The following is a 24,935-nucleotide window of genomic DNA, read 5'->3' as shown; positions in this document are numbered from 1 at the left end:
TGCTTACGTAACTTGTACTTGTGTCCCCAGGTCCTCCCTAACGTATCTAAGTGAAATAGCTTTCTACTTGGACCAAATCTAATTCTTTCATTATTTTAAAGACCTCAGTTAAATTCACCTTGAACCGATGCTTTTCTAAAGTAAAAATCCCCAGCTCCCCTGTCTGTCCCAGTAACTCAGGTATGTGGTGAAACTCATCCAATTTTAGAGAGAGTATGTGACTTTCAATGTCTCCCGTGGCTGAGATTGAAACTTATGTCCACTTCAAAAGTAATTAATTGACTGTAAAGTGCTTTATGACATCCTGAGGATGTGAAAGGTGCCATAGAAATGCACATTCTTTTTTTCTTTAATACTGGTGTTTTTGCTCAGTTTCAGTTTAACCCTGTGGTTTCTCTCTGGGCATTTTGGGCCAACATTTAGGGAGTGAGAGAGTCTCAACGAACTGGGGGCGGACTTGGGACGCCAACAGGATCGGAGGGGAGGGAAGTCTTTGGGGCACTCGGGGCCAGGGGATTGGCCGAGGGTGCAAGTAGGCGGGAACCAGAGAGCAAAGGTCATGGGAGGGTTTGGGAAGAACGTCATTTACTTGTGCACATGCAAAAGGAAGCCAGGTGAGAGAGGGAACAGTGAAGTCAGTGTGTGCATGCACTTTCTGGTATGAATTTCTCAAATCAGGACTAAGGTGGGTAGGCAAGCCTTGAAGTATTAGGGAGGATATACATGAGGTGAGGGATGTTCATGAGGCTTGGTGGGGTGTGCCAGGAGTTGTGGGGGAAAGTTGGAGCAATTGAAAGATGGGATGGGTACGTTTATAAGCAAATTTGTTATTTTTTCCTAAGTTATGTGTTTGTTACACTATCAATTTCATTTATTTTACATCATGCAGTCGAATGGATGAGAGATTGTCTTGGTAACTTTTTTTGGAGAAATCTTTTTTGCTGCATTTTGATTGAGGAGAAAGGTTTTGTGTATGATTGGTGAGATAACAAATGTAGAAAAGTAACCAATTAGAAAATAAGCTACAGGCCTATCCAGGAAGAAGAAAATTGATAGATATTGAAGAAGAAAACTGACAGGTTTCTAATACCGAATGCTTTATTAAATAAATTGACAGATTCTTAAATCACACATGCAGCAAATTGACTTGAAATATTTGTTTAGGTTTATCCAACACTTTCAACAGCTACAGCAGTAATTTACGTTTCTGTAGCATGCTTTAATATAGCAAAAAGTCCCAATTTGGAGGTCAGATCTGAGGATTGGTAGAAGGGCAGTGGGTAAAGGCACTCTCGAATAGCTCGGTTTTAAGGATACCTTTGAAAGTGGGTTAGATGTACCTAATGGGCTGGTCGCCTTTGATGCCTGTGGAGAACTAAAACTAACTTTGGTATTCTTGGCTATTTACAGTGTGGTAAACCTCTTCCTGGCCTTTCAAAGCAAGAAGATTGCTGTGGAACTGTGGGTACTTCTTGGGGTTTCCACAAATGCCAGAAATGTCCTAAGAAGCCATGTAAGTGCATTTGTTTGTTTTAAGAGCAAAATCTCTTTTTAGGCAGTGTCTTTGCTTGTAAATGCAGCTAAGATTTTAAATATCTACCTATTATATACTAATTTCAGAACGTGAGGCACACGTTTCATTGAAGACTTATTGTTATGTACCTGTTACTACTCTGCGTGTTTCTGCGCTAGGTATTTTTGGTATTAAAGGTGTCGCACTGTGTGACACACAATAATTGCTGTTTTATAGTGAAAATATATCATCCCATGACTGTGCAATGTGGCCACGAGGTTCTGACAAATTGCTCAAAATGCTTTCTGAATTTTTTTCATCTACCATTTTTTCCCTCAGTAATTGAAATTTCTAATGTCCAAAATCAAATAAAAAAATCAGAAAATTACATATTTCACGATAATGTGATTACATTTATCAATGGAATTGTGTTTTGTGTCTTTAATGTCTTCATTAACATTTTTACTTGAACACTTCAGCCTTTCCCAAAAGCCTGGGCTTTGACTTGATATTTTTGCTCTGGGCTGTGGCTCTGTGAGCTGAATTTGGATTGTGCAATCTGTGCACATGCAGTGTATCTAATTTCCCAGAATGTAAATGTTCAATCAGCTGTACTGATGGGATTTTTTAATTAATTCCTAGCACATTCTGCCCATTAGGTTTTTTTCAAATAATTTTGAAAATCAAGAGGCCAAATTTCATAAGCATTTCTGTAGTAAAATTTATAGTTAAAAATATCCCAGACGGGATGTGTGTGTGAGAGAGACAGAAATGACAGTGTTCTGATGACACACCTGTTTTAGCTTTTGTTTTGTTTTCTATAAACTTTAAAAAGGTGTGTTAAACTGAGGGAGCAAGAGAGAGATAGATAGAGAGACTAGAGTCAGACAGAGAGGGGTGAGACAGACAGGGGTCAGAGAGAGAGAGAGAGACCTTCGGTCATTTGTGCTTTGTTGACTCAAAAGGACAAGACAAATGCTTTATAGCTGTGAGACAAAAATAATAATTTCCAACACATGAGATAGAGTGAGAGAGGAAGGCACAGTGAGAAAGGTAGATAGGTGGTTTCTCTCAAGTCCAATTTGATTTCTTTTCTGAAAAAAGTTGAATTTTGAAAGCAAATAAAGTCTCTGAAGGAAATAGATAGGAAGGGAGGGTGGGGGGGAAGGGAAGGAGAGAAACTAGTGGAGGGCGAGGGAGCGTCTGGCCTTTCGGCACCCACCCCGGGGGGAAGTGGGAGTGGCAGAGAGTGGATGGTAGGTTAAGGGGAGGCGAGTAACAATGGAGTAAGGGGCAGAGGAGGATGTGGTGATTGAGCTGGTAGTTCAAAGGGGAAGAAGTTGGGCTAATGATAGCAGTGAGGGGGTGTTAAGAATGGGAAAGTCTAGTGGGAAGGCAAAGGTGTAGGGGATATGATGGGACCAAGGGAATGGGAGAAGCAAGAGTGATTGGGGGAGAGGACGGGAAGGGAGCCACTGAGGACCACATTTTCCGTGCAAGCCCCACCACATATGCAGCCTGCAACCATTGGTGGCTCTTTTCCCTGCTGCACCAGGCAGTACCACCCACCTCCTCTCATCCTAAAGGAGAGAGGAAAAGAAAGAGAAAGAAAAGACAGAGAGGTAAGCAGAATATAAAAGAGAAAGAAACAACTAGAATAGTTAAGGAAAGAGAAGCAGTAAAGAAGAGAAAAGCAGAAGAGGACAGAGAATCAGTAACACAAGACATCAGAGACAGGTAACAGAGGGGCCACATTCTCTGACTTATCCTGTGTAACACCATGGGGGGTCGACTAAGTGGTTGGATAAATTTAATACAATCATTATTTGCTGCTATCTGTATCCTTGTGCTGGCATTATTGTGAGTGTGCGTGTCTATATATCAGTATTTCTTTGTAGGCTGGTGCTAAATAGCTACAGGGGCCCAGTGGGGATTATAAGATAGTGCAAACATCTTACTGCTTCAGCTCAATTTACTTCAGCAAGCTGTATGAACACGGTTTTATTTGAAATGAGAATTGGCTTATGAGGTTTATCTTAAATGCTTAAGTCGAGGGAACTTGTTTGCTGTGTACTTAGAACCATATTTATCAGTTTGAAATCAGTGGAATATGAAACTAGCCCTCGCTGTCAAGACTCTGGCCTGCAAATTGGTTTGAGCTGGCATCAGTTTTAAAAACTATACTCGATGCACTGTGATTGTGTAACAGAGACAGTAAAAGTAACCAAATGTAAGTTATCCAGTAAATGTATAATGGTGCACAACATGATGTTGATTTTTTTTTAACCGTGCATAGTCCATGAAATCAGACCAGATATCTTCTGAAAAGCAAACAGCCCGTACACATGGCACTCCACTGTACGCGGTGGCTCGACCATACAGCAGACTTTTATTTACATTGGCAAACTCAGTCAGAGGGTGCCACTAATTTGTATTGCTGAGAAAAGACATTTTTGGTGGTCGTGCCTCTCCAGATTGCTGCTGTTTATTGACCTCTAGTATGAGAACTATTTGCGGATCCTCAATCCAGCACTTTGGATGCAATGAAATGGAATAAAATCACGTTTTATTTCAGGGCTCTTTAGACAATGGGCACTATTGAATTTATTGAAATATTGACTTGTGGAGGAGGTGAGCAGGGTCAGGGTTTCGTCTTTCACACTTTGCGCTTTGCCCAGGCGATTATTTAACGGCAAGTGGAAAGTCAGGCGGGGAGTATCACACGCCTATAACAAGCCTGTCCAATCTTCTGCCTATTTAAATGAATGGATAGAAAATAAGGCAGGGCTCTGTTGTGGGCAGGTGATCCTCCTCACCTGATTGTCCTCTACTTGCTTCACCCAGGTGAATATTTAACAGCCAGGTGCAAAATCTGCCCCACAGTCTGAAGCTGGTGATAATGAGTAAGGATCAATTTTCCACTTTTGCACTCCTGGCACAGAGCCTCGCCAACTGGGAATATATAATCGGTAAACCGCAAGTGCACAGCCCCTGATTATCTGTCCATTAACATAGGAACATAGGAACAGGAGTAGGTCATTCAGCCCCTCGAGCCTGGTTGCCATTGAATTAGTTCATGGCTGATCTGCACCTTAACTCCATCTATCCGCTTTGGTTCCGTAACCCTCGCCGAACAAACATCTATCAATCTCAGTTTTGAAATTTTCAATTGACCGAGCCATAACAGCTTTTTGGGGGAGAGAATTCCAAATTTCCGTTACGTTTCCATCAGAAAAAAGTTACATTTGTATAGTACCTTTCACAATGTCCCAAAGCATGTCACGGCCAATGCCGCACTTTTTGAAGTGTAGTTACGGTTGTAATGTAGGGAAACACAGCAACCAATTTGTGCACAGCAAGGTCCCACATACTCAATGATAAATGAGCAGATAATCTGTTTTTATTATTGTTGGTTGAGGGATAAATGTCGACCAGGACACCAGAGAGAACTCCCTGCTCGTCTACAGATGGAACTATGGGATCTTTTATGTGAACCTGAGAGGGCAGTTAGGGCCCTCATCCAAAAGGCAATAACTCTTGACAGTGCAGCACTCCCTGAGTACTGCAGTGAAGTATCAGCCTAGATTATGTTCAGTCTCTGGAGTGGGGCTTGAACCCACAACCTTCTGATTTAGAGGCAAGAGTGCTTCCACTGAGCTAAGGCTGACAAGAACGTACTCCCAAGGTGACACTTACTCTTTACATGTAAATCCACAGTAGCACCATCATTTTCCTGCTTTTGTTTTATAATTTAGGGATTGAAAAGGGCCTCAGGATGATTGAATTACGACCACCGATGATGCTCTCCCATCTCTTACTCAATCCCAGCTCAGTGTGCACCAACCCTTTGTCTTGGGTCTGTCCCCCATTACAGTTGAGGAACTTGGTTTGAAGTTACAATGGGCTGAATAGTTTTTAATCCCTGTACAGCTGCTCTCTCTACTACATAGAGGTACTGCAGTTTCATCTAATGTCGGAAGCTGGTGCCTAGTGTCTGGTAGGACTTACACAACAAAAACCTGATGACACGGGCCTTTTGTTTATTTATAGTTTTGCTCTGCATTTTATTTTGGTGCCGGCAGCAGCTTTGGGGATTCTGGAAACAGAAGAGATTGAAAGGAATACAATATTTAGTGGGCTGTTCGGCTCCCGTCCCGATGTGTTAACTAATCCCAGATAACTGCACATCTTCTGTATGCAGCTGAAGAATGCCAGCAGCCCTTGAATAGTGTTTTATTTGCCTCTTCAACTCAATGCCTCGGCATGAGCACAACCATTATTTCTCATCTATAAGTGATCACTAATTTTCAGGGGAATAACAGTCAGCATCAGGAACACTGACTAAACCTAGTTTAAACTCTCACAAATCAGTACAAAGAGTGAATTAGAAAACTAATCAGAAATGTTGCCACCACCCCATTCTGACTGTCCAAATTACCTGAACAGGCAAGTTCTATTTCTTTTTTTTCTTTTCCTCCCCTCCAGTTTCTCTCCTTTCTGGAGTACGTTTTCACAGGCCATCCTCTAGTACCCCTAAGTGGTCATTCTTCAAGCGTGAACCTAGACAATATGCATTGGTTGGCTAGTCTAACCGTGGAAGGCATTACAGCCAAGCCTAATCCTGTCCCCACCCAACAACCGCACACAGGTATCGGGGGATAAGTGAGTCCAGAGATTGTTCTAATTTAGAGTATATATATATATATATATATATGATGTAAACACAGCTGGAATCGAAATACACGCAGTCAGTCTGCAATGCAAAGTCCTGTTGTAGCGGAGATTTCCATCTATCCTAGAATCAGGAAGATGTAAAAAATGATTGAAGAACCCTGGGGCCCACCAAGAGCTACAAGTCAACGACTTCACATTAACCCTTTTAGGAGAGGATATAAAAGCTGACAAGATTTTTTTCTCACTTCCTAGTAGAGAGCATCGAAAACTCAACTAGACTGTACATACAGTTAAATTGCATGTAATGGACCGAAAATCAAGGGCTGCAAATGGCCACTTTCCTGCACTCTTTGTTCGAGTACTCTAGTTAATTTTGAACAGTTTGAATTATTTTAAGAAGAAACGATTCAATGTGCTCCTCATCAATGCCTGAAAATGTCCAGAATGGAAATTACTTTATCTCTTTGATTTGCATAGAGCTGGTCCCATTCTTTGTAAATGATTCATGTCTTGCGTCATCCTAATCCGCAAGTTCTTGCAAAATATTTGCGCCTTACCTTTTTACCTTGTGTAGTAATTTTTTAAATGGTTTGAAATATTTTTCTAAGGGAATACATAAAGCCAGTATAGCAATCATGAAGGTTGAATGTGGAAAATTGAAATAGGAAGGGAGAGAAGAGTTCCAGCATGAACTTGGGTTTAGGGCAGAAAGAGTGCAGATATGAACTTGGGGTAGGGGGCAGAAAGAGTGCAGATGTGAACTTGGGGTAGGGGCAGAAAGAGTGCAGATGTGAACTTGGGGTAGGGGCAGAAAGAGTGCAGATGTGAACTTGGGGTAGGGACAGAAAGAGTGCAGATGTGAACTTGGGGTAGAAAGAGTGCAGATGTGAACTTGTGGTAGGGGGCAGAAAGAGTGCAGATATGAACTTGGGGTAGAAAGAGTGCAGATATGAACTTGGGGTAGAAAGAGTGCAGATATGAACTTGGGGTAGGGGCAGAAAGAGTGCAGATGTGAACTTGGGGTAGGGACAGAAAGAGTGCAGATGTGAACTTGTGGTAGAAAGAGTGCAGATGTGAACTTGTGGTAGGGGCAGAAAGAGTGCAGATATGAACTTGGGGTAGAAAGAGTGCAGGTATGAACTTGGGGTAGGGACAGAAAGAGTGCAGATGTGAACTTGGGGTAGGGGCAGAAAGAGTGCAGATATGAACTTGGGGTAGGGACAGAAAGAGTGCAGATGTGAACTTGGGGTAGGGGCAGAAAGAGTGCAGATGTGAACTTGTGGTAGAAAGAGTGCAGATGTGAACTTGTGGTAGGGGGCAGAAAGAGTGCAGATATGAACTTGGGGTAGAAAGAGTGCAGATATGAACTTGGGGTAGAAAGAGTGCAGATATGAACTTGGGGTAGGGGCAGAAAGAGTGCAGATGTGAACTTGGGGTAGGGACAGAAAGAGTGCAGATGTGAACTTGTGGTAGAAAGAGTGCAGATATGAACTTGGGGTAGGGGCAGAAAGAGTGCAGATGTGAACTTGGGGTAGGGACAGAAAGAGTGCAGATGTGAACTTATGGTATGGGGAAGAGAGTGCAGATGTGAACTTGTGGTAGAAAGAGTGCAGATATGAACTTGGGGTAGGGGCAGAAAGTGCAGTTGTGAACTTGGGGTAGGGGGAGAGAGTGTAGATGTGAACTTGGGGTAGGGGCAGAAAGAGTGCAGATGTGAACTTGTGGTATGGGCAAGAGAGTGCAGATGTGAACTTGTGATGGGGCAGAAAAAGTGCAGATGTGAACTTGGGGTAGGGGGAGAAAGTGCAGTTGTGAATTTGGGGTAGTGGGAGAGAGTGCAGATGTGGAACCAAACCGGTTCAGTGGGTTGGTGATTAGCATCAAGAATTCACCAAAACTCATTAATCTTTGTTTTGTCAGACCATAAAAGATGGACAGAAAGGTGCACTCCACGGAGCGTCTTGCAGGGGAGTTGCGTGGGGAATTCTTCTGTCTCCCATCGTAACTTTGGCAGAAGATTGGCAGACATGACATAAGCTGACTTTAAGTTGCACTGGTGAGGGAGTTGGTAACATCAACGAATGTAGCTCCAGAGTGTGTTTGTTTTAATACTGATATTGCTTTCTATGATTTCTTAAGCCGAATGGGTCTGCCTCCCATTCGATCCAAACTACGTATTTAATCATGTTAAGTATTAGTGGGTGGGTCAGCACACCAGATGTATTAGTATTAGGTACACACATCGGCAGGTGGCATTAGAATTTAAATAAAAATTCCATAATCTTGTCTTCCCTTCATCGGAGATGAATGCTTCCATGGGACTGTACTGATGAGCTTGGGCTCTTCTTTTGGCTGACATATTTCATCGTGCTAATCTAGCAACAACATAAAACCTCTACACAGCTCATCAAATATCAGAACTCGACAGTGAATTGCTTTGACGGGCAAAGGGTATTTTTCGGGAAAAGTATGTCTTCAATTTCCTTCTCTTAATTGTGTAACATTTTACACAACTGTAGGGATTGATTGCTTCCTGCGTTTAACATAAGGTTAACCACTAAATTGGAGAGGAGGTATAAAAGCACGGAATTTCTTAGTCAGTTGTAGGGCGATCAATTTATCCCGTCCATCATACTTTGATTGTTTTTGTTTCATGTTAAAAAGTCAACCTTAGACTGTAGGGCTGTTCACTTCAATTTTTCTTTCACCAAGTGAACACTATGTTCATTGAGAGCATTGTCCTAACCAGTTGAAAGAACTGGTTCCTGCATTGATTCACTTGTGTGCAGTAAAATATAAGAAGGAACAAACAAAGGCCACTCGGCCGTTTAACCTATTCCATTATGATCCAGACATCTGCACCAATGATGATGTCCATTGTAATGGCCACTCTAGGTCATCAGACCTGTTGCTCTCCAGTGGTGTTTTGTTGGATCGTTTGTTCAAACTCTTTATTAGCCCTCACTTTCCAGTTTCAATGCCCTGGTCTATGATTTTCATTTAGTTTAAAGAACTTTTATATTTCCATATTATCAGTGCATTATTTTCATTTGTAGTTATTGTGCTATTTTCACGTTCATTGGGCATGTTTTTTTGGTGTGCAAAAGTGTAAAAGTGGCAGTATAATTCAGAAGATTAGTGAGCGCACCCTTAAAGTTGTATTTGGAACTGATCTCCCTTTGAGTTGTAGGCAGAGCTGGATGCTGTTGACTGCAGCCTTATTTCGAATGTAGGACACACTAAACAATTGAGGTGGGTTTTTTACATAGAATATTGGCCTAGAAATCGGGCCCCGACCAATTTTGGGCCCCTCCGTGCCTGAATGGTGAGGGCCGAAGCTCTCCAGATATTGGGCCTTGGGTAAAGGACGCCTCTTGTTTGTCCTTACCCAGTATGGCGGGCGACGCACTTCTGTCCAGATATGTGCGCATGCTTCCTTCCCACCATGTTGGGGCCTTAGTAGTCCTAAAAATGGGCATTGCCGCTGACCAATTTCTAAACCATTGTCTTTTCATGTGAACTGTGTGGCTGGTTGTGAGTTCTCTATTTGACATAAGTACCCTTTGAAATGTAGATTTGGTTTTAAATGTGCATACTTTGAAGCCATTGGTACTAATTATGTGAATATGTCTAACGTAATTATAAATGTAAATTTGATATTTTGATTTTTGTTTAAAAAAAGCTGAAGTATGTAGAAAAGTATTTAAAATGGCCATAGAAGGAGATCCTCAGTTATGTTTTTTCTTACAATCCCATCTGCAAAACTCTGATTCAGTAGCATTTGCTTCTCACAAGTTCCTTTCTTAACAAGAAGCAAAATATTTGTTTCCTGAGTTAATTCCCCCAAATGATGCCCGCAAGGAATGCACTATTGCACATGATGTGCTTTCATGTGGGCTACCATTAAATAGATTAAAAAGGTCAAAATGACAGCTAGTCATTAGTGGTTTCTTTATTACCACTTCATTTCTCAAGAGAAAATGAACACAACATGTTGTGCAATGCAGAGCAAATCTGAATTGTTGGAAAAACAAAGACACTTTACTGTAGGTAACTTTTCAAGCTGCAGTTTTACTTAATAACAGGTCACTCAAAATGAGAATATTCAAACCAGTAATTTTTTGCAATACTTAATCCCCCCCGGATTAAGCAAAGAGTGGAAGGTATTACATTATGATATTTTCCTGTGCATGGTATCATAGAAATTACAACACATCAAGACTGTTTGGTCCATTGCGCCAGTCTTGATGCTGGTTCGTTTACTAGAGCTATCTAAACCTATTCCCCTGCCCTTTCCCCGTATCTGTATTCCTTTTCGAATATTTATCCAGTTCTCTTCTAAATGATGTCATAGCCCCACCCTCAATAGCCACTGTAATAAAGCACTCCGGGGGCTAATACCCTTGAAAGAAAATTCTTACAACTTCCCCTTTCATTCTTCCAGTGCCAATCCTGAGTTTCTGCCCCCTTGTTGCTGATTCAGCAATCATTTGGAAGTGATCTTTCATTATTTACCCTCTCAAAACCTTTTTGAAAATCTTTACCCGATCCCCTCTTAACCTCCTCTGTGTGCAAAACGATTTTTCATCTCAATAACGTAAGAATACTTCTCTGCAAGCCATCAGGATACCGAGGAAGGAAAATTAGACAGTAAGACAACCTGTGCGCAGTCTTGTACCACCTAGATCCTGTCTCAAGAGTAGGATGATTGGGTCAAGAGCACCTTCGAGGGGCAATCAAAAACAGGGGAAAAAAATGACCTTTGAAAAGGGAGGGAGAAATATTTTTTAAAATCGATGCTTCAGCAGGATTGGCTAGGTGGTACAATTACTCCCAAGTACTAACCTGCGGTGTTACAGATTTGGGCTTTTAATTTTGATTTCCTATGCAGCGAATTTCTACGTATACCTGTGCCATCAGTACCCAGCAATACCAGATACCTGCCTGAATCGGGCAGGAGCCTCATTAATCTATGCAAATCACGGTCCTGTAATGTGCATAAGACCCCAATGCAATTTTATCGGCCTGCTGGGTACAGCAGAAGAGGCCGGCCAGAGAGATTGGGCGGCTAGTCTGTCCGATAGTTAAAATCTACCCCTAAGAGTCTACCATGCAGTGGGTTTGACCAGGCTCAACACAGTGCCTGTCGAGTGTGCGCCCAAAGCACAGAGGGGTGAAATTCGACTTGGGCGGGGGCACAAAACGGGTGATATCGCAAGTCAGTGAAACTGAATATTGGACGGGATGTATAACACCACCCGTTTTGTATCCATGCCCAAGTCGAATTTTGCCCCCAATAACTGCCAATGACATAGCATAAATTGACAGTGTCACGCAAAGCCTGATCAGGGTATGCTTGATGCTGACATTCGGTAGCAGACGTGAGGAGAAAATCTTCTGTCCTTTTCGCTCAGTTTTGGTCTCCTTCCCTAACGAAGGATATACTTACCTTAGAGGCGGTGCAACGAAGGTTCATTAGATTGATTCCTGAGATGAGAGGGTTGTCTTCTGAGGAAAGATTGAGTAAAATGGGCCAAAACTCTCTGGAGTTTAAAAGAATGAGAGGTAATCTCATTGAGACATGTAAGATTCTAAGAGGGCTTGACAGGGTAGATGCCGAGAGGATGTTTCCCCTCACTGGAGAGTCTAGAACTAGGGGACATAATCTCAGGATAAGGGGTCGGACATTTAGGACTGAGATGAGGAGGAATTTCTTCACTCAGAGGGCTGTGAATCTTTTGAATTCTCTACTCCACAGGGCTGCGGATGCTCAGCCTTTGAGTATATTCAAGACTGAGATCGATACACCTTTGGACTCTAAGGGAATAAAGGGATATGGGGATCGGGCGGGAAAATGGAGTTGAGGTCGAAGATCAGCCGTGATCTTATTGAATGGCGGAATAGGCTCGAGGGGCCGTATGGCCTACTCCTCCTATTTCTTATGTTCTGTGCTCTCTGCCATTCCTATCTTGCTAAGCACAACACTTCACAAAAGAAGGGTTGGAGAAATGTTTGGCTGGTACTGTGTTCTGTATGTAGTTCAAGCCACTTTCCATTGCTGTAGGTGTCACTACTGTTGCCAAATCCCTGCCCACAGCCCACACCAGCTGAGTCATAATCTTACAGTTCAGCTGCAGACTCTCAGACAGTGGGAGAGGAGCTTGACACTTCCTGTCTACCCTCTGATTTATGTTCACCCACATGATGAAAAGTAGGACAACCGTGCCTCCTTGTTTAGTTGAGTATAATTGGAGCAAACTGATTCCAATCCATCAAACTCAGTGCCAGATCTAGGCTCCAAAATTCACTTCGCTGTTTAAAATGCCCTGAATCCTACATTTTCTGATTTAGTCCTAATGGACGATATTCAATATTTTTGGCTGCCATTATACTAGCACTTTTACATCAGTACAAAGTGCATTTGGATGTGTCTCATCATGAAGGTGGCCCTATAATTCCTGAGGCAGGCCAGGGGTCTGAAGTTGAGAGTTGTGAGACCATCTCAGATAGATAGGTAGCCTCACGCCACTTCAGCTTTGCAGCGTGCACAGTATAATCCCAGCCAAGTTTCGAAAGCACTCAGACAGTCCACTAGACCTCTTGGGAACTTTTTAAACTTCATATAGAATCCTTTTAATATTAGGAGAAAGCAGACAATCCCACCTGCTGTCTCACAATATTAAGGGGAGGTGAATTTCCGCAGTTGTTCTCCCGCTCTTCCGTCATAACTTTGGGAGAAGAGCTGTGGAAACCTTGGAAAAAAGGCCTAAATGGATTTTGCTGCTTTTCCGAGGTTTAGTGCTGTGGATATTGAATGCAGTCAATGTTGATGTATTACATGAAGGATAGAATTACTAAACTTTCGCAAAATGTCTTCACCGGTTTGGTAACAGTTCCTTTAACTCGCTTTTGAAAAACATGAGAAAGGTCCTGTGAGTTACAGGATAGATTCAGTAGCTAAAACAAGTTACAGAAAGATTTTCTGTTCGTTATCCTGGGTTGGTATGAGAAAGCCACCTACATACCAGGGCCAGTGTCGAGACGGTAGGGAACTAACATTTTCTAGAGAACAAACATATAACCGGTGCCCCAGTTTATATTGATGACCTGTGAAATCTATTCTAATGACTGGGAGATGCTCTTTGCAGTACCTGCTGCTTTAGCTTTGAATGACCGTTTGTTGTCTGGAGGAAAGTTCATGATTTGCCCAGAGGACGCACTACCTGGCAGTATCACTCAGCTTTTCACTTTAATAATATTCATTGATTGCGTTAAGAACCTCGATTTTGTGTTTTTTTTCCCCCAGTACTTTCACAAGGTAAATCTTTTGTATTGATGACCTGTGAAATCTATTCCAATGACTGGGAGATGCTTTCACATTGTTGAATGGAACAGGAATTTCCGAAAGAGAAAGTCAGTGTTTCTGCTTATCATTAGCAGATCAGTGGCATAAGGTTTTTGGGAAGGTTACCATGACAATATAATTGGTGCAAGCTTTGAAAAAAAACTGTTATGTATCTGTCTTTCCACGTGTTGATTAATTCCTTTCATCTTTCTCCCAATATATTACTTAGCAATCTAAAAATTTAACGGAGCCAATGTTAATTTTTCACCATTTTACAATAAAATTCTGCGTAGGTTGAAGAATTTTTTTTGAAAAGGAGATCACAGACAGCTTATTTTACAGTATCATTTCAGCTTTAGTAAGATGAATGCAAACTCACTGGGCACTGGAAAAACGAGTGGGTTGGGTGTTGGGGGGAGTGGGCATTAAAAAATTGCAACAATTTCAAACCCGCCTCCAACCCATCCATTTCCAGTTTTCATGGGGCGGGACGAGGGGCAGGCGACCAACCCGCTCCCAGGAAATGGGTTGGTCACTAAAAACTTTCAAGGAGGCTGCGGGCCTTCATTTTATCAGGTTTTGTGATTTTAGCCTCTGGGGACCGGGATTCCCGGGCCTTCTCATTCACGCTGCGTGAGAGGAGGCGAGAAGGCCCAAAAGTGCAGGGAAGTGCCTTTATCGAGCTGCGTGTGGGCCCGGAGGAGCAGGAGTGCTTCCCCCAGGCCTGACAAATTTACCTGCAGCGACCTCCCCTCCCCCCCCATGATCACGACCCCCATGATGATCCCCGATCTCAACCGCCCCCCCCAAAACTCGGTGACTGACCTCTGACCCCCCCGATGACTGACGCCTCCCCCCCCGATGACTGACGCCTCCCCCCCCCCGATGACTGACCCCCCCCACCGATGACTGACCCCCCCCCACCCCGATGACTGACCTCCCCCTGATGACTGACACCCCCTCCCCCCGGTGACCCCCATGCCCGCCGATGCCCCCCTGCCCTTGATGCTCCCTTGATGCCCTTCCCTCCCCCACCATCCAATCTAAGACTTACCTGAACACTTACCTCTTCCTTGCTCTTCTCCCACCCGACTGAGACCAGCCTGTCAATCAGGCCGGCTTGTGAGGCGGGAAACCGTCAAAAAATAAGACGTCCTTACGTCAAAATCGTAAGGCTGTCCAGGAAACCCTTAGTTCTGGGATTCCCATCCGCAATTCAACCCCCCCCCCACCACCACCCCTTCCCGGCTCCGGGCTAAAATTACCCCCATTGTCTGAAATTACTCTTTTTATAAGAGTAAACATTTTTGTTATTAGACACTCCTGCTTTAAGATGCCCTGTTCTATAATGTGTAGCGGGAGCTCGTCGAGCATTTTCAGCCAAAAGTGTGACTGTAGGTTCTAAATGACAGTAAAAGATATGACGGTTTGGGAGGGATCTTTCTGGACATCATCATCATCATCATCATCATCATCATCATCATTCTTCCTATGTTGTTGAGGTGCATAAGGCAGTAACTAATCAACACCATCCAGTTCTGTCTGGGGCTTTTGCCTCCAGTTCTCACAGTTACAAGGGCACTTCAGCTGCATCTGTTGTTACTATGTTGCGTACAGTTCCTCTTGGTCGACCTCTAGTCCTTTTCCCTTGTGGCTTCCATTTCCATGTTTGCATAGGGACCCTTATGTCAGGCATTCTCAGAATGTGACCAATGTAAGCCCATCTTCTCTTGAAGACTGTTACAGTCTGTGGTGGCATCTGTGCTCTCTGAAGCAGACTTTCATTCGTAACTTTGTTAAACCATCTGATATTAAAGAGCTGTTGCAAACATCCACACTGGAAGCTGTTGAGCTTCTTTTGGATGGGCTTTGTCGGGCTGCCATGTTTCTGATCCACACTGGAGTACAGTCAGCACACTGCTCTTAAAAATTCTCAACACTGTTTCTTCTGCAGTCACATTTGATTTCCAGATTGAGTGAAGCGTTCGAAAAGCTCCACTAGCTTTTCCGATGCGAGTTTTGACATCTGGACACGCAACCTCCATCGTCTTACACAACACCGCCGAAGTCGATGAAAGAATGCACAGTATTTCTTCGTCAGGAGTCAGTGTTAACTTTCATGACCTGGTTTTTTGCACCATTGATGTTTAACCCAACTTTTCTGTCTGTGTTTGCCAGATCATTTGTCTTTGCATATCTTCTATATTTTCATTAATGAGGCAGATTTCATCTATAATGTTTAGGGCCTCGGTTTGAAAAGGTGGTGGGGGGAGGTGGTTAAAATTAGGCCCAGTCAACTTACCATCCTGAGGTCGCTCTGTTCAGAACCTTGATGATGCTAATGGCTTTCCTAGCTACCTCAGACACATCGAGAGTCTGCCACAGCGAATTTCTGTTGACATTATCAAATGGCTTCCGAAAGACAATGAAATTCAGCTCCAGTAGTAACTGCCATTCTTTGCTTTGCTCAATGATATTACAAAGAGTAAATATCTGGTCAATGCAAGACCTGTTCTGGCAAAAACCAGCTTGCTCTTCTTGTAGTCTGCTATCAATGGCTGCCCTAATTCTGCAGAGGATAATGGTACAGAAGAGTTTGCTGGGGCAGAGAGTAATATAATACCATGCCAATTGTTGCAATCGTTTCTGTCCCCCTTCTTGGGAATCTTGACGATGTTTCCTTTTGTCCAACCTTTTGCTCCAACTTCTTTGTCTAACACTAAATTAAATAGACACGGACGGTAGTCAAGTTTTCATCTCCACTTTCTTTGAATAATTCCGCACAAATGTTATCCTTTCCGCCTGCAGTGCCAGTCCCAAGCCCGGATAAAGGAAGAGGGTTGTGTGTAGGGCTAGCAACCCTGCCACGTTAAACTCTGCTTGCTGCAGAAACAGGAATCAGAAGACGTCACTCTTATAACCAGAACCCTAGAGTTGCTGCGAGTTCTCTAGAGGACTGTATGACGGACAACAGCCAAACCCAGAAACAGCAGGAGGCTTCTGCCCCGAAGAGCCCTCTGCTCAAGGCTCACTCAAAGCTTTGGATTGGTTACTGGAATGTGCGAACTGCACTTCAAGTCAGTAAACTGGCACAAGTTGTCAACGAGATGAACAAGTGCTCTATTGACGCGTTGGGCATTAGAGAATGTTGTTGGCCAGCAGTTGATTCCACAAACCCCAAGCAGTTAGAACAGGCGGGGTGACTGCCAACATTTTTTTTCAGCAGACATTTTTTCCAAGTTGCTGCCGTTGTACTATGTCCAGCCTGTCCTCCCCTGTGTACAGGCTGGATCTAGTACAGTGGCGGTAACTTTTCCACCGGTGCTTTGCTCCCCAGTCCCAGCGCTCCCTCAGGGAAAATGTTGGACGTAGATTAAGTCACACTATCTTCAATCTGAGTTTAGTTAATCCTGAGCTCACTGCTGGTGAAATAACAAATAAAGTTGGAAAAAAAAATGATCTCCCCACTGCTCCAGCCTGGGGAGCATAGCACAGACTGGTGGTGGTGGTGGGGAGTGGGGGGGGGGGGGGGGGGTTGCGTGAGGGAGGAAGGAAGGAAGGGAGAAAGAGAGTCATACATAGAGAAGGTGTTTTTTGAGGCGGCTTCATAGAGAGATAGAGCCTATTGAGGGAGGAAGGTACAGATGGAGAGATTCTCTTCTAGAGGAAAGAAGAGAAAGGCTGACAGACCCTCTTGATTAGGAATGTAAGGGAGAGGAAGAGAGACACTGTTGGTGGGAGGGGGAAATTCTGGCTCTGCTTGGATGGTAAAGGTAGTTACTGTTGGAGCTTAATGAGTTTATGTTATATTACAGTATATTCTTTGACTCATTGTGAATAATACCATGAGAGATCCATTAGTATTACACAGAATTAACAGCACAGAAACAGGCCATTTGGCCCAACTGGTCTATGCCAGTATTTATGCTCCAAATGAGCCTCCTCCCACCCCTCTTTGTCTAACCCTATCAGCTCATCCTTCTATTCCTTTTTCTCTCATATACATCTATGCTGTTTGCCTCAACTACTCCATGTGGTAGCGTGTTCTGCATTCTTACCACTCTCTGGATAAAGAAGTTTCTCCTGAATTCCCTATTGGATTTATTGGTGACTATCATATATTTATGGCCCCTAGTTTTGGTCTCCTCCACAAGTGGAAACATCTTCTATACATTACATCATTTTTTAAGAAAAATATAAAATATAATAAATAATAATTGGTACAAGGGAATGATGTCAAGGCTTTTGTCTAAACTCAAAATTGAGACTTACAAACTGCTTGATCTTTCACTCACAGTTAATAACATCATCTGGATCCTTAATTAAATTAGTGCCTAATAATCACTCCCAACTATCCATTATTCTCTTTATGTACAGTGTCTTGAACAGTTGTTGGTGGTTTAGTCTGCTAGGCTGCACTAATTGCTCATTATGACATTATGGTTATATTGACTGTTCCAGCATCGTTTATGTTTCATACTCAGAAAAATAAGCTGATGAAATGAGAAGGAGCAGCCAATTTGGGAAATGGTGCTCTTTTCCAACATAAAATATATTGGAAATTTTGTTCTAGCTATTGGTAGGCATGACACATCCAAGTGTGAGGCAATAGGACTAGATTAAGAACTTATGCTGTGCTGCTTTCAATCTCGTAAAGTTGTCCGAGGAATGTTGGGCGTAACCAATTATTAACCTCTGATGTGGTATAATCTCTGATGTAATGCACATTATTTATGACTCCTGTCTAACAGGGGAACCGTGTTCAACAGCCTTTCTATGAATTGCCTATCGGGGCTTTTTTTTTGAGAGGTAGGGAATGAGGTCTTCGGTGCTGAAGGGAAGCTCTACTGTGCATTGTCTTTAATTTAAAAAAATAGCTATGGTGGGTACTTCAGGAGTAAATGTGACCTGTTGAGGAAAGTCTGTGTTTTATTTCGTGAGAAAACAAACATCCTTTGTTGAAAACACATCGTACAATAATCGTAATGAAAGTGTTAGCTCATTTATTTGACAGTTGGTTTGAAATCGTGCTGTGTAATATTAGTAACAAATGTTAACACACTCGTACCTAATATGGCACAACATGGTTTCGACTTAACTGATCAATACTTGGTAATAGCCAATATTCCTAAGCATCCAGCTGAATTTTCTGCAGAAACAACAAAATATCTGGTCCATCCGTTAGGTATCATGTCATAATGTGCATGTACATAGGATTTTGGTTCTTCAAAGTTTATAGATACATTTTGTATTATAAAATGTGAAGTTAATTAATCTCCTGTAGGTTATAGCCTTAAAAACAATCATCATACTGCTCAACTGTACCCCCTCAATGTTTATAGAGTGGTGTTGACAGTTTCCATTGGGATCCTCAGAGTAAGACTGGCTTCTCAACTAAGGATATTAGTGTGGATCTGGGGAGTTAATATAGGAGCAAAGCGGAAAGGGAGTGGGTAGAAATTAAATATGTAAATTTTTTTTGATGCATCCATTGTTTCTAATGCTGTGAACAGTAGAAGCCATAAGATTGAGCACTGGGCTACTCCATTGCTCCTAGCTGTCCAAGCATTTCTACTGCCATTGATCAAATAGTATTACTACCATTGACCACTACTCTTTGTTTCCCGTTATGTAACCTCATATAGTCTTGGTATCTACTAATCCAGTGTAGAAACTATTAAATCATTATACATGACTATTTATCTTCAAACGATTCTACTTGACAACAGAAAAAAAATAACACAGATAGGATGGCTCTTGGGTGAATTTCATTCAAAACAACTGCATGTAGCATCATTCACTCATGAGCCATTGCTGTGCTGTCTAATTAATTAGAAAGATCTTTTGAGTCAGTCACATTGAACTCCCTTCCCCCTTGATTGCCGATCCTTGTGTGTGAATCTAAAGCTGTAGGGAGGCAGTCCCACACACATCCATATTCAAATGGTTGTCTGGTAAGCAGCAGACTGTTTAATTCAGATTACTCCGGCAAATGAAAATGAGAACGATTGTTGTTTGTTGACTTATTCATCAAATTCCAGCCAATTCAGGTAGGCATTTTCATACGTTTATGATGCCAAAGAGTAACGCTATCTGTGGTTAGAAGCGTTTGCGCTCGCAGTGTTAGTGTTCTTGATGTTTTGGTGATGCTTCATTTACAAAGTATTTTTTCTCAATGTAGCTTTAATAGATAGACACAGATAACAGTGGTAAGATTGTTAATTATTTTGTTTTACTTCTATTTCAGCTTTCCCTATTAGAGGAAACGGACAGATGGTGGAGTGTCCCCTGGGTTACAAACAGGTTAATGCCACACATTGTCAGGGTAAGTGTGTTTAGAGTTCCCCAGTTAACAGATTTCATGGCCATGCCATACGTAAGCGATAAATGCCGTTTCAAAGGCTCGTTTTACAATGGAGACTGTCATTTTCAACTACAGTGAAAATACTTAGAGGCAAGAGAGCAAGTCAGTAGGGATTCTGACTGTCTTCTGATGATTTCTCTCATACGTCTGTCACACTGCACTAGTGCTGCTGCTGAGAAATCAAGGGGTTCACTGACAGCAGTGTAATGTACAATGTTTCTTTAAAATAATAATTACGCATGACAAACTGAAACGTTGATATTAGTTTAGGTTTTTAAATGTCAGAGTCTGTTTAATAGTTGACCTCACCTTGTGTTAAACTGCACCTCAATGGACTAAAACTCACGACAAATGTACCCCATCTCTTTCATTAATTGTGCTATATCTGTAGCCACTCAACCAAAGACACTACATGGGAAAGAATGTATTATGTAAGTATATTTATTTTCCCCCGTAAAATACAGAATTAAAGGACTGCAGTTAAATTAATGTGTTATATTTTAGAAGAGCTGAGTTTTAATGTAGGGAGGCAAAAACTAGGGAGAGATAGAACAAGAAAGGAAAGAGTGTAAGCAAAATGGAATGATATGAGCCAATACCAGAAAAGGTGAATAATAATTATATAATACACAAGCCATGATATTTTTCTGTAACTTGTAGTGAAGTAAATTAAACCCAGTACCTATTGAATACTGTTATTCAAGTCAAGTGATTCTTCAATAACAACAGCTTCCATTTGTATGGTGCCTTTAATGTAAAAAACATCCTAAAAATAAGTAGGGAAACAAACGCTAAGCCACAGATTGTGGGATTAGGAGAGATGGTTAGTTGGGCCGCAGTTAGAATATTGGCTGGAGCTCTCAACTTCAGCAGGGGCCATGAAACATGCAGCAGTGGATCGGCCACTTGTTAAACACCCCACCCAATCTTCCTTCCCATCGAGAGGGGTGTATAATAGGTGGCCGATTCACCACCGCCTGTTTTATGCCCCCCGCTGATGTTGAAAGTTCTGCCCATTATGTGGCGTTTTGGACTCCTTACAATAGGAAGGATGTCAAGGCCATGGAGAGGGTGCAGAAAAGATTCACTAGGATGACACCAAGCATTAGAGGCTGTAGTTATGAGGTAAGACTGGAAACATCTGGGGCTATTTCCACAAGATCAGAGAAGGTTCAGAGAAGATCTGATAGGTGTTCGAAATTATGGAGGGTTTTATTAAGGTAAATAACAAAAAATTATTTCCATTGATTATTGAGTTGAGGGCATAAATTTAAGGTCATCATCAAAAGAATGAAGGAAAAGATTAGGATTTTTTTTACGAAGCAGGTTTGTTAGGCTATGAAATGCCTTACCAGAAACAGTAGGGGAAGCAGAATGTTTAATAGCTTTGAAAAGGGAAGTGAATAAATATTTGAAGAAAGGGTATGGGAAAATGGAAAGGAACTAAATGGATAGCTCTTTCAGAGAGTTGGCACAGGCACAATGGGCTGAATGGCCTCCTTCTGCACTGTAAAACTCTGTGATAAACATGTGGGTGAGACATTTGTGGAACATATGTCAATTGGAGTGGTAATGTAAGAACTCCGCCTGGACCATGAAAGCTACGAGGCAGTCTGGCACCTTCTTCTGACAGCCCGCACAACTCTGACATCCCCCAACGCACCCAGATCACCTCCAGAACGGGACCAAAAACGAACAAATCCCTCCCCGGCCCCACAGACAGTAGCGACTCATCAAATGAACACTACCCTCAAACAGTATGTAGTTTTCAACATGTGCACCACCATAGCAAGAACTAAATGTGACCGTGTACTTCCCTGTTTGTATCGTGTGACAAAACTTCACAAAATATATGTATCTATTCACTTTTCAAAGAAAATTTTAAACGTATGAAAAACTAGCATTAAAACAAATACTAGAAAAACAAAAAGAAAATATTCTAATATCTATAAAAGTTCAGAAGCTTATATCGACTCACGAGTATAACAGCTGCAGTGGGGTCTATCAGAAACCAAAGAATTCAAGAGCAGTTTACCGATAAATCCAAATAGAATATGTTAATAAAAAATTGGAAGTCTTTGCGAATGGAATAGAGTAATGGAATTAACATTGTAAGTGGGTGTATTTAATGTTATGTATGAAATCCCTTAAAAGAGACTTGTAGTTAAAGTGAAATATTATGGATCAAAAAGAGAGTGTGAATTTGAAATGATATGGTTGAACAGTAGGAGATGTAGGTAGATAGTAATGGCAGTACTTCTAAAAGGGCAGCTGTGAGCAATATCATTCTCTAAGGATCATCCCTGGGTCACAACTTGTTCATAATTTGTATCGAAGGTTGTTGAACTAAGTGGTGGGTTTGTGGGTTGCACCACATTTTGTGTGTAGGATATTTTGAGCAAAGGAGTGTTGGAAAGATTGTAGAATACAATTGAAAATATCAAAAGAATCCTTGGCTGCAATTATTAAGGCTGTCAGGATATTAATGTACACAAGTAGCTCTATTGAATGGATGTCAGAGTATGTGAATGGCTGTATAAAAAGGATGTTTAAAAATTTGTTTTCGGGCTGTGGGTGAAGCTAGCAAGGCCACATTTATTACCCATCCCTAGTTGCCCTGAAAAGCTGGTGATGGGCCTTCTTGAACTGCCCTGGTCCTTCTGCAGATGCTGTTTCCACCATTATGTTAAAGAGGGAATTTCAGGATTTTGACCCAGTGACGACAAAGGAATGGCAGTATATGTCCAAGTTAGGATGGTGTGTGACTTGGGAGTAGAACTTGGAGGTGACTGTGTTCACCAAGACATTGCAGCTCTTGTCCTTCACCGTTGTAGGAGTTGGCAGGTGCTGTTGAAGTAAGCTGAGTGAGTTGGCGCAATGCATTCTGTGGTTATTAATTGAAATTAATGGACAAAAAAATCCAATGGGCTCTGTTAGGGCTGTGCCATCTACCTGCCAGATTATCCTTTCTGCCCAGGCCAGGCTTAATGCCCTGAGTTCTAAGTCTATAAGTTTAAAACAGTTACTTCCAATTTTCTCATTAGAATTATTCCAGGGTATGCATTGGTAGATCTCTTGGCATCATTGATATGCTACCATGATTTAGCTTTGATTGGCTGTCCTGTCTATGCAATGTTTTCTCACCTGAGACTGAAACCATATAATCTGTGTCTTTTCAGCTTCATGTGTTTACATGGGGAGAAAAACATAGTTCTATTCATATATTTGAGTACTTGATTTAACAATTGACCAAACATGGAGTAAAAGTTGCTTGCGAAACAAGTCAACTGCCAGAAGAAATGCCAAATCTTTGTTGAGCTTTTCCACATTGTCATATTGAATAAATGCTCCAGTTTTGTGCAGCAGTCTCTGAGGGTGCATTCACACTATAAGTTTAGTGATGGTTTGAAGTGCCACTAACGCTAAACTTGTGTAGTGTAAATCAGGTGATGAGGCTGAACTGACTTCAAAGTGAACTAGAGTTCCAGTGCCACATGAGGCCCTATTCTACATTCAGGTTGCATTTATAACAACGCAGTTTCTGCGTAAAACGAAACAGTTGTGGTATAAATGCGCCTTTAAGAATAAGGGTCTATCTTCTATCTCAGGTCAAGCTCAGGTAAATGGTTATTGCAGCCATAACCTCGGTAGGTTTAACCAGAAATATTGCAGTGCAAGTCTTCAATTGTATGTCCATCAGTGAAAAGTACGTGTCCTCAGTTGGAACAGCAAAATGAATCAAAAGATTGTTGAGTGATTGAAAACCTGAGCAACATTTTGTAAACAGGGCACACAGGGATATACAAAACTCCCTCTTAGAAAGTCCATCTGCTTGTTGTCTGAGGCTAAGTCTGACCAATGTACAAACTGGAAAGTTCATGTTCGGCTCAGTCAGCTAGCATGATTTTTCAATTAAAAAAGCTTGACCTGACTAATAACTAGACCGTGAACAATTGGGTATTTCCTCATAGTAAGATCTCATTGCAGCGTTCTAATTTCTGTGTTCTCCGCAAACAAAGACTTGCCAACAAAACCCCTGTTTTTCTTTCTCGAAGTGTGATTTGAGGTCTTTAATAACTTTAATATCCAGTAATGTTTGCATTGATGCCGTGTTCACCGTTTGTAGTCATCAGATATATTGGGAACTGTCCCAATGAAAGAATACATAAAGAAAAGTTTGAGATTTTAAAGTTGCAGCAATAATAACAGTCATCTAATTACCACCTCGTGGTCAGTAATCAGAACGGCAGCAACTGAGCCAGTTTTATTTAGAGGAACAAGCCACAGAAATAAACTTGAGGGGTCAATTATAAGACAAGTGTAAATTTAAAACGTTTAGCGCAAAGCGCAGCACTTAATGCTCGCAGGATTCTATCAACATCCCCACGGATCATACAGCTACCATGCCTGGCTATAGGCCATGCTGCAAAGTACAAGTAGATCTGGTTTCAGTAATCTTTCACACATGCAGGACGATGTTCATGAATTTTGATGTGAGAATATTCTTTTGGTAGCCATTTATTTCAGGTTATAATGTATAGCAGTTTAGGTGCTGCAGTATAACGCATTGGTACTCGATTATACTGATGGACTAACTTCAGGCTTTGATGTGACAGTGTGACGTAACAGGGTACAAATACTCAAACGATATATCTCTGTAATATAATAAAAAATGGGCCACCAATGCTCCAAACAGCGACAATCCAATCATCAAGCCCTGCAATTTCCTGTTTTACAATTAATACCAGAGCCAGAATGTCTGCAGCTTCTTAATTAACTTTTAACACAAAGGAAGCCAGGGTTCTGATTTGCAACCCAACCAATAATTGACCCCTGTACTTATTTCAACAATGTGGAGTTTTCACATCTTGTAGCCTTAAAGGGACACACACCTACACTTCTGCAGAATACAACATTATTGCTGGAAATTTCTTTGGGCGTGGTTCTCCCAATTGGCTGCTATAATTTTAGCATACCCCTTTACGCGGTTTGTCCAGGGTTTCCGCCAATCTTCCGTCTAAGTTTGCGGCGGCTGTTCG

At 41.9% G+C, this 24,935-nt stretch overlaps 1 protein-coding gene across 6 annotated transcripts in view; it reads left to right on the top strand.

The window, feature by feature from the left end:
- The window catches only part of ltbp1 (latent transforming growth factor beta binding protein 1), a 304,945-nt gene that overhangs the window by 111,433 nt on the left and 168,577 nt on the right, over positions 1–24,935 (top strand). For all 6 annotated transcript variants that reach the window (XM_067988679.1, XM_067988681.1, XM_067988683.1 and 3 more), the window contains 2 exons: positions 1,411–1,513; positions 19,780–19,857. In XM_067988679.1, the coding sequence (XP_067844780.1) occupies positions 1,411–1,513; positions 19,780–19,857 (181 nt within the window). The remainder of the gene's footprint in view (positions 1–1,410; positions 1,514–19,779; positions 19,858–24,935) is intronic.

Source organism: Heptranchias perlo, chromosome 8 (assembly GCF_035084215.1).
Source record: "Heptranchias perlo isolate sHepPer1 chromosome 8, sHepPer1.hap1, whole genome shotgun sequence".
Classification (NCBI taxonomy): Eukaryota; Metazoa; Chordata; class Chondrichthyes; order Hexanchiformes; family Hexanchidae; genus Heptranchias; species Heptranchias perlo.
Note: the sequence above shows the minus strand (reverse complement) of the source record. Positions and strands in the feature narration are given on the sequence as shown.